Genomic DNA, 10,560 nt, shown 5'->3' with positions numbered 1-10,560 from the left:
GTCAAATCTGTCCTGCAATGTGACTGTCATTGTGAAAGTGCAATATTTATGAAGAGGTACTTTAAAAGTGCTTGACTTATTTAAATACAATATACAGTATATGAAATTCATTTTTTGTAGAAAAAAAAAAACACAAATACAATCTTTTAACGCAAAAGGAACACTGCAGCCCATCTATTAAACCTGCATCAGACCTTTTCTCGATACGAAGTACGCCAAAATTTAAATATAAAATAGTATTTATTGATCAATAATAGCCATTATAAACTTTCTATTTAATATATATTATTAATTATATTGAATGTTGTATTTTGGATACCTTATATCTGTCATTTGAGTTTAAAAAAAATCCAAATTTTTCTCTAAATCCTCTGATTGTAGTCCTTGAAAACCAAAAAAGTAGTGCTTAAAGTCCTGGAATTTATGTTTACAGTATCTGTACGAACCTTATACCAACAGGGACTGTAATGTAATCGCGTTCTAAATACATAGACGTTATTATAGAGCTATAACAGCTTCCACTCTTCTGGGAAGACTTTCAACAAGATTTGAAATCGTTTTTGCCAATTCATCCAATTTGGCAACTTCAATTTGGATGAGAAGGCTTGACTCACAATCTCTGTTCCAGTTCGGTCAAGTTCTTCCACACCCAGCTCATCCAATCATATCTTTATGGACCTTGCTTTGTGCACTAGGCCAGGGCCCAATCATGCTGAATAGGAAAGGGCCTTCCCCAAACTTTTCCCACAAAGTTGGAAGCATAGGATTGTCAAAAATGTCTTGGTATGCAAAGGTATTAAGATTTCCCTTCACATGCGGGGCCTAGCCCAACCCCTGAAGAACAACCCCATATATCATTATCCCTCCTCCACCAAACTTTACAGTTGGCACAATGCGGTCAGGCAGGTAACATTGCTTGCTGACATGCTTGTTATAGTTGTTCATGAGTCCCTTGTTTGTCCTGAGCAGTTAAACTGTGCATTGCTCTTCAGAAAAATCTTCCAGGTTCCTCACATTCTTTGGTTTTCTTGCCTCTTCTGCATATTTAAACCCTTTTCAACAGTGACTGTATGATTTTAAGGAAAATTGAGGGACTCATAGACAACTGTTAGTTCAAGGTGAAAACATTCACTGATGCTCAAGATGGCAACACAATGCATTAAGTGTCAGTGCAGTCAAATCAACAATATGTGTCCCCAACTAAGCAAGCCAGAAGTGAGTGTCAAGTAATCTAAAACTTCATCTGGTGTGAGAGAGAGAGAGACCGAGAGAGACCTTGGGAAAAACCAGGCACAAGAATAGTAATTTCTTAAAAAAAAACAAAAAACGAGAAGTTGTTAAATGTCCTGCATTATGGCATGATAAACACCATCTTAAACTTCTTTAAATAGCATTATTATAATTATTATATTTGTTCACCAGTTCACCTCATGTTAATATATTAACTTGAATAGGCTATTTAATAATAATTCAAAAAAAAAAAAAAAAAATTTAGTTACACCACAGGACCAAAGTTCACGTCCACACCTCCAAATATCTGCAAGAGTTTCATATCCAATATGTGTATGTGAGTGTTTGCGCATACTCCAGCTCTCACTGTGTTGGGTGTGTGTGTGTAAACAAATAAATAACCGAGTCAAGTGCAAAGAGCCTATTATGCAAGTGACACTGGTGGAAGTCAGATGTGTGTGGGAACTAAAAGATGAAGGTCTTACTGTACGTGTGTTTCATCTTATTTTTTACTGGAGAGGCAACTGGACAGACGGTAGACCGTAAGTGTGTGTTCAAAAGAAGGCTCAAATATGTTAAAATGGTTTTGTAGTATCTGTTTTAAATATTATCATGATATATTAGTTGTAAGCTAATACTATAATTACCATAGTTTCTGTATGTGTGTTCTTCAGCTGTCTGTGCGAGTATTGCTGACTTCGATCCATGTTTGACTTTGAACAATGGGCAGTGTGATCAGACAACTAGCAGATGTAGCTGTTTCGAGGGACAGCCATTCTGTCGGTAATCTACCTTTAGCACTCTGCACTGTACAGTAGTTTAATCTTTAGCTTGTTTTGAGATTCACCCCTTCTGTTTTCTGTGTAGGTGCAACAGTAAAGAAGGCGAGTTTTACTTAGATGAAAAGTGTTCTCAGAGATGGACAGTAGTGACCTTCGCCCTGGTGGCTTCTCTGCCTGGCCTCACACTTGCTGTGTTGGTGGGGGTGATTGTTTATGTGATGATGCTGCAATCAAATAAGAGCCACACAGGGTGAGAAGGAAAAACACAACTCTAGCTTTAATGGAGCTTATAGTTGCTTTATTGATTTTGAAAAGCATCCGGTAAATTTTTGTCTCTCTTACAGTCTGACTTTATGAGGGTAATTAAAAAATATGACTTACAGTCCATGATGCTCTAAAGTAATTATTGTGTGTTATGCCTAACAAGTAATTCATTCTGTCATGTTGTGCATGTGTGTGCCCAGTGAAGAAATGAAGACACCCAATACAGCTTTTAAAGAGCAGGACTTGTTCCCTGGAATTAATTTTGCTTCTGATATGAATGTGAGTCAACTTAATGTGCCGTGTGGTTAAAAATAGTTAAGGATTCATATCAATAGCACTAGGCTGCCATAATCCTAATCAGAAATGTGAAACCATCTGGATATATCTTTGAAAGTCATAAAGTCAGCACAAGAAATCATAAACAGAGCATAAGTATATCAACTTCCTGAATGGTCTGCCAACTATTTACTTTTTTTTCTGCCTTTTGTCTTGCTTTCAAAGGGTCAACCTCCCCCTAGCATGAGACCTGTACAACCAAATCCCATTCCCATGGCAGCCATATCCAACCGGCCCTATAGGTGAATTTTATCTCTCTTCTGATGATTATTATTTCAAGGCAAGACACTAAGCCGCTGTCAATGCATTTTTCTTCCATTTTGTTCATATATCATTCACATGATTTAAATGACATTTTATTCCAGTGGGAAATACTAATAATTCTTTTGAAATTTATCCTGTGGCATTGGCACGGACCTCTATATATTATAGATCACTGCAATGGTTGGAATGTTATTATTTTTTATTTTATCTGCCGTATCCTCATGTATTAACATTTTTCATTAATCTGCATCACTCTTCAGTCCATCTAGTAGTATGCGTCCATCCACTGGCAACATGGCTGATGCAAGACCCCGTGAGACAAACAGGTATATGAGCAGTACATGTGAAGGATGCTTGGTGCCCTGTGCTAGAGGAATGAAACAATGCAATTCGTTGTTCTCCATTGACACAACACTAACTTTCAGATAATCTGGCACATTTAGCATATAATTAGAATCAAGTAACAGTGCTGCATGTAAACAGTAAATGCTTATGAGACTGAAGAATTCAAATGTTTGCTGGATCATGAAAAATTTGACACTTACATTTACATTGCCTCCACAGCATGTACAGTGGTATGCGTGATCCTCCAATGGGAGGTCCTGTACAGCCCTACAGGTACAGTAATTCTACATCAATTGATAATAATAGCTCATACAGTATGTACATATATATATACGTATCTATACAGTACAGTCAGTACACATATATATAAGGACCAAAAGTGAAAATCCTGGTATTCCATGTTTTGTATTTCATGTCCTTGTGTTCAGTTCAGTGATTTTTGTGTTGTGTATTTGTGTGATTGTAGCAATGGAGCAGGTCGGGGTCAGATTGTTAGCAACCCATATGCAAGAGATTCATCCAGTCGAAATCCCTATGAAGACCACAACCCTTCTGCAGAGCACAACCATTACAGACCACATGCCCCTTCAAACACATATGATCACCTGGTATGGTTCACAAATGTAACAAACATTTCAATTCCAGGAATAGATTGGTAAACGTTTATAATCTTTTTTTCATGGCATCAGACAGCATATTATGATGCACTATACAGCACATGAGCAATTTAGAGGCTGTGTTCTGATAAGACTGAGAATGTGAGCTCACTGTGGATGATCAAAGGTCTTCTCTTCAGATAAATAATTCTCCTGCTCTTTATTCCTCCAACAGCCACAGAGTCAGCCCTATTCTCCTGCTCCACTCTACAGTTCCTCTGAGCATGGAAACCTCCGCAATGGATTTCCACGACCCACGTTAAACCTACAATTTTAGAACAATTTTTTGTATACATCTAATCATTATTGGATCTGATCAATTGTGTCATTATTTGTTGAGTTAAAATGTAATTTGTGTCTCTTTTTATATGAATCATTTACATTTATATCATACATTTATCCAAAGTGACTAACAAATGAGGAATACAATCGATTCATCTCAAGCGTAGAACATGCTGGAACAGGTTAAAGGAGAACTCCGGTCAATTTTAACATTGAGCTCTTTTTTTTGTACATTTGGAGTGCTGTCAATACAGAGAACAACGACAAAAATCGGTGTTGCCTACACCGAGTTATTCTATTTTTAAAATTTGCACCCTGTTGACTTCAATGGGGCAAGTACTAAACCTGCTTTTAGCCTCTTAACATCCTTGATGTGTCATTACAAGTGCACAGAAAATGTGAGTGATTCCTTCTGAGTGAACACGAGTGAATCTGACTGCAGTAGATGTGAAAGATATGTATAAAAATGATGTTATTTAAGCCAGCGCAAATACCTGTGTTTACATCCTGTTTTTCGGTTGAAGTCCAAAGTAGTCGATTGCCGAGTTCACACGCATAGGTTTAGTTACCTATGATCACGCGCGTAAGCTCGGCAATCGACTACTTTGGACTTCAACCGAAAAACAGGATGTAAACACAGGTATTTGCGCTGGCTTAAATAACATCACTTTTATTCATATCTTTCACATCTACTGCAGTCAGATTCACTCGTGGTCACTCTGAAGGAATCACTCACATTTTCTGTGCACTTGTAATGACACATCAAGGATGTTAAGAGGCTAAAAGTAGGTTTAGTACTTGCCCCATTGAAGTCAACAGGGTGCACATTTTAAAAATAGAGTAACTCGGTGTAGGCAACACCGATTTTTGTCGTTGTTCTCTGTATTGACAGCACTCTAAATGTACAAAAAAATGAGCTCAATGTTAAAATTGACCGGAGTTCTCCTTTAAGAAACAGTGAAAGCATTGCAGAGTGTATTTATTGTCTAATCAAATGAAAAAATAAAAAGCTCACAAGTGTTGCCAACGTGTGCTCTCAAAAGTCTAAAATTACTTTTAAAAAAAGAAAACCCTTGACTTTCAATTAAACCTGCAAATAAAGTTTTAGGATTTTGAACATTATGTGCCACACAGGATATTGAACGGGAAGGAGAGCATGAGGAATTTACTGAACTGCAATTCACAAAAAATTCAAGCTATCAGACTCCTGAACTTCTGCAGTGACCTGGACTGAGTTATTGCAATAACTGTATTTATATGCCACCAGTTAGTTAGTTACAAGTGCAACATTTTTTATTTATATTCTGCCAATTACCATGTGCAATATCATTACTTATATGCCACGGTCAAACTCTTTTTAGTGTTATTTTTTTCTTATATTTTTATGAACGGAATTTCGTTCCACTGGCTCATAAAATAATTTATTACAATAAAACCTTTTTATTGTCATAAATTATGACAATAAAAAGTCTAAATCACACCCACAGACGTTCACCACCTGAACATTTTTTTAAGATGTTTAGCTTTAAAACATTGATAATGTTTATGGTTAATTCCAAGTTTATGGAAAGTTTTATTATACTCTCCTGCATTCAAATACAAAATCCAGTTCTGCATCCTGTTTGCTACCTCATTTAAAATTCGGGAATTAAAGTGAAATTTAAAAAGCATGAATGGCACATATAGAAAAGCACAGATTTTTGGTTGTCATTTTGTGAAATGCTACAATATGGACATTAGGTTTTGCACATGTAGAGTCGATTGGTGCCGTCATCAAACCCAGAGGACATGCCAAATACTCATTTTTCAATTCAACGCATTTCTCAAATTGTTATGCTGATACTAAACTTGTACTGAAATGTTTTGTATTAAACTCCATTCATCATTAGTAGACATCGCAGATTACATATAATGTGACAGAAATGAGAAGAAAAGACTGTTTACATGTGATTTTTCTTTATGTTTACTCAAGAACAGGAGGTTGACCATACAAAGATTTTTCCTAAAGAAAAGCAAAATTGCCTGATAAAGCAATAAATAAATGTCAGAATAAAAAGGCAGTCTAAACAATTTGTTCCAATGTCCCCCAGTTTCTTCAGCAATTCTGATCCACATTAAACAGTGTCACAGATCCATGCAAGTGCTGATACTGGTTGCAATTGCTCTTGTTGAACCGTCTTCGCTGAAGTCGCTCATCTGACCCGACAACGAGGCCTAGCAATATCTGCTACTGGTTAAAGAACATGCAGTCTTAACCGGCTCCAAATCAAACAGCACATAAGGTGTAATTACGTGGGTGACGACATCTTTCTGAGTCGACTGATTTTGACCTTAAAAGCTAACGGTACAGGGAACACTTCTGTAGAAATCTTGCACTCAAAACAACATCCATGAAAAGGCAAACATTTAATCATGTGGGAAAGAGTGATGTGGAGCGATGCAAGGACGCCCAAACATCCATCTCTACAGATGCCCAGGGGCTTAAGGTCTCATTTAAGATTTATAAAAAAAAAAAAAAATAAAAAAAAAAGTCAACTATGCTAAATCTGTTTAGAAAAAAAGTAACCAAATTAACTAACCACTAAAGCGCCACTCTCTATTGTGTCCATGTCACATTGGCAGCATTGGGATGTTTATTTGTGGGAACTGAAAGATTGCGTGTGTGTGCGCGTGTGTGTCTGCGTGCGTGCGTGAGATTAAATCAGCCCATGTTCTTGCGGTTGCCATATCCTCTCCGGTGTGTGTCCTTCCAGTTGTCCCAGTCACGTGCCTTCTGCAGCGCCTCTTCGTCATCGTTCTCTTCCTTCCTCTCTCTTTCAGCTCTCTCATCCTCCTCTGCATCACCATCTGCTGTGGAGGAAAGACAGAGGTACTGAATTGAGTAAAAAGGCATATCTCTCCTCAGTTTTAGTAAATTTAAAATTTAAAATTCTATTTATATCTTTTAATAAAAGATTATGTCCTGCAAAAGCACTCAATGCGTGTGTAAGCACCTGCGCTGCGCGGTATGCCCTGGTCAGGTAAACATCCTTGCCGTCGGTGTTGGTCATACCATTCGTCCACTGTCATGGTGGGAAGGCTGGGATATCCCTCACCAAACACTCTGCAATACATTCAGAAAAACACACACACTAGTACTGCAGCACTGAACTCCACAGGCACACTCCGAATGCACACGTACTTCGCCTGCATAGCATCCTTAGTCAGGATAAAAGGCTTCATGGGCGGTCTTTTGGGTGGGGATGGCTGGGGGTTGCTCTACAGAGACAAACAATTATTAGTAAGGCTGTCAGTCTATTCAAAAAGCACAGCTGTAATTCAGAGTACATGGCGATGAAATACCTGCTTGAAAAGCTCCATCCGTTTCAGTATCTCGATCTCCTGGTTGATGGAGTCGATCTCCTCGAGGGCTAGCGTCACCCACCGGCGCATGTGCAGCAGGTAAAAATCTCTCACCACCTCTTCATCGGCTGAACCCGATTCAACTAGTCCCCTGATCTCACTCAGCTTGGCTTCTGTCTCCTTGCGCTGATTAAACCTGGAAACGACTTAAACGTAACTTACCAACCCAAAGCTTTTGAACAGCAGTATATATATATAACGATAATAATACATTTTTTGATTGGTGTACCCTTGACATCGGATGATGGATAGATACATGCATGTTACCAAATTTTCAATCCTAACCCACCTCTCGATTTTGGCTTGTCTTTGTGTTGCCATGGCGATGAGGTCTGGCTGTGACATTGGCATGGGGACTGATGGATCCATGCGCTCCTCAGTAGGAGTATCTGTTGTGTTCTCACTGGCTCTTGGCAGCTGAAAGCTACATATGTCATAGTCCTTGCACCTCTGGAGAAAGTCCCTGAAGTAGACGTGGGCCGCCTGCACGTGCTCCAGCCGCTTGCTGGGGTTCACTTGTTTCATGGTGAGCGCTCCCAGCAGAGCCGGCAACAGCAGGTACTTCAGGTCGGTTGTGGAGATCTCCTCCAGGGCCTCATTATGACTACCCGAAAAATAAGTCAATTAATACAGCACTTCAGTAAGTTTTACATTGGCTGTTGTTTCATAAGGACCACGTTATATCAGGGCTGCCAACTTTTGAGTTTAGCTTGGAGTGAGGGGTGTGTGTGTGTGTGTGGGGGGGGGGGGGGTTGGGGGGTATGTAAAAACAAATATTACATCACAATAAGTGTAATTGTGATTGATTGTCAAAACATTTGGTAACTAAATAGAATTTTATGAAGTTTAGTGACAACATGTTACAATGTTTACATTGTACAATGACTGGTAGGATACAGTTTTTATTATTGCTTGACAAAAATTTCAAGATTTCAATTCCATTCATGAATGTGATTTGATTCTGATTTTGATTGAATATTGACTAATTTGGATACATGTTTATTTTAAATTTTATTTAAAAAAAATAATCTCACCTAATGCTGTTAATATAGAGGGCCCAATCTGCTGGTATTATTAAAGGTTAAAAATAACAAATGAAATTAAATATAATGCAGTTTTTGTTATAATAACAATTATTTAATGACATAAGTAAAAATATAATAAATATGTAATATAGTGCTCAGCAAAATCTCCTCTCTAGCTATTTTTTCTATTCAGTTAACATGCTATGGTCATTAAATGGCTTTCCTGAGGTAAATGTAACGTTATGTGACATAATTGTTCTCCTGCTGTTATATTGACCTCTTTCCGTGGTTGAAAAACACTAATTGGTCGATATTATGTATACTTTCGGTAAGTTGTACTGCATCTTTAAATAAAAAAGTAACAGATGATCGGTTCACGAGCACTTGAACTGAGGCGCTCAGCGATCTGTCACGTCACAGTTACAAGCGCCAAACGTATTTTTGTCTGAATTTCGTAATAAAATTGACGGAATCTAAGAGCTGAGAATTAGTTTAATATTAAAAGTACCTCTTTGCTCCGCAATTTTTCTGTGCGTGAGAAAATGGATGTGAGAGCGTGTGAAAAGTGTCAATTGCGTGAGTCTCACGCTCAATGCGTGAGAGTTGGCATATTTATGCATTAGTGCAATACACTAACATTACTTGCCTAGATTATATGGTTTAGGTAAAAAAAAAAAACATAAAAATCCATAATGCTTGTAATATCTCATGTGTAACAAACCAAATAAGAAAATCAATGATGATATTACATCACCATGACGTCTTCAGTTCAGAGTAAATCGGAGTACACAGCCGAGTAATACTGTAGGGACTGGGTAACATTACAACCAGTTTTGCAGATTAATGCCCTTTTCTGTTTACTACTGTAAAACTAAAAAGCACAATAACTCTTTTAATTTGCAACGGATGACTAGACGAAAAATAGCTCCCATCATAATCAGCGCGTCGCTCGCTTGTAGCTGCTAGTGCTTTGACAGCAACACTGATTATAAAATGAGCATTTGAATTGATCGCTTCGCGTGCGAGAGTGCGTGTAAGTGTGTGTTGTTGTTCTCTCGAACCTGAACAGGTTCAGCTGATTGACCATCCTCGTCGCCTCCTCCAGTTGAGCGATGGCGCGCTTCACTTTCACCTGCACCGCGGTGGAGCTGCTCGACTCGTGCGTGGTGTCCACCTCATCGTACAGCTTCCAGCCCCGATCCAGCAAATCCGACAGCTTCGGAGCATCTGAACCACTGGGGTTTGGTGTACTGTTTGTGTCTTCAGCAGCCGCCATTTCTCAAAGCGTTTTTAAGACCCAACTCGGCTTCCGTCTTTTCCTGTTCTTAGAGTTTGTATCCGGTCGGTTTCTAGATGTTGCAGTTCTGAAGACTGACTGTGGATGTCAGCAGAGATCAGTGCTTATTATACCTCTTTAGATAACAGACACCTATTATCATTGTTAGCGTTGTAATAAATAAATAAATAAATAGCGAAATATATAAAAACACAGTAATATAAAATATAATTCAACTTAACTTAACAGCCTATTAATTGCAAATAATTTACAGTTTTAAAGCATTCGTTTTTAACTGCTTTAGGTTTAAATTAAGAAGTGCCACAAAGCTTGAAGCAACTTACAAATATACAAATATACATTTGTGTAAATAAACTTATAATGAAAATATTATTACAAAAAAATGCAGCCTTTTTTTGTTGTTGTTGCGTAAAAAGACCATACTTTACAATGTGATATCAAAAATCAGCTTTTACATTATATATATATATATATATAAAACACGCATTCATTCTGCCCCAAAAGCGCATAAGAAAATCAGTTACTAAAAAGATGATCCTGAGATCTTTTTGAAAAAAATTACAAACTTACTCTTAAAAGTTCACTTCATTAATTGTTTTGAAGTAACTTCCTTAACTTTAGGTTACAAAGGAAATGAAAAATATTTAATTCTAATTTTGATAGAGTCAGCTTTTGAA

The 10,560-nt window shown here is 37.7% G+C and overlaps 2 protein-coding genes across 3 annotated transcripts; one reads left to right on the top strand and one right to left on the bottom strand.

Annotated features, from left to right (window-relative positions):
- Nucleotides 1-892: 892 nt before the first annotated feature.
- LOC308690358 (uncharacterized protein) lies at nt 893-4,154 on the top strand (the record flags this gene model as incomplete). Its single annotated transcript, XM_081364759.1, has 7 exons — nt 893-906; nt 2,098-2,262; nt 2,477-2,555; nt 2,778-2,854; nt 3,441-3,494; nt 3,688-3,829; nt 4,053-4,154. The coding sequence occupies 7 exons, from the start codon at nt 893-895 to the stop codon at nt 4,152-4,154; spliced, it is 633 nt and encodes a 210-aa protein (XP_081220885.1).
- A 1,550-nt stretch (nt 4,155-5,704) lies between these two features.
- On the bottom strand, nt 5,705-9,965 carry igbp1 (immunoglobulin (CD79A) binding protein 1). Of its 2 annotated transcripts, none has more exons than XM_081365393.1 (6): nt 9,648-9,965; nt 7,851-8,165; nt 7,502-7,697; nt 7,341-7,417; nt 7,153-7,262; nt 5,705-7,009 (listed from the first exon to the last, which is right to left on the bottom strand). In XM_081365393.1, exons 1-6 carry the CDS (start codon nt 9,860-9,862, stop codon nt 6,861-6,863), a joined length of 1,062 nt encoding a protein of 353 aa, XP_081221519.1. In that variant the 5' UTR covers nt 9,863-9,965; the 3' UTR covers nt 5,705-6,860. The 2 variants fall into 2 exon arrangements, with proteins under 2 accessions (XP_081221519.1, XP_081221520.1); XM_081365394.1 differs by having other exon boundaries at nt 5,711-7,006; nt 9,648-9,926.
- Between the last annotated feature and the right edge of the window lie 595 nt (nt 9,966-10,560).

The sequence above is a fragment of the Scardinius erythrophthalmus genome (genome assembly GCF_964197995.2).
Source record: "Scardinius erythrophthalmus genome assembly, chromosome: 5".
Lineage (NCBI taxonomy): Eukaryota > Metazoa > Chordata > Actinopteri > Cypriniformes > Leuciscidae > Scardinius > Scardinius erythrophthalmus.
This window is presented reverse-complemented; position numbering and strand designations above follow the sequence as displayed.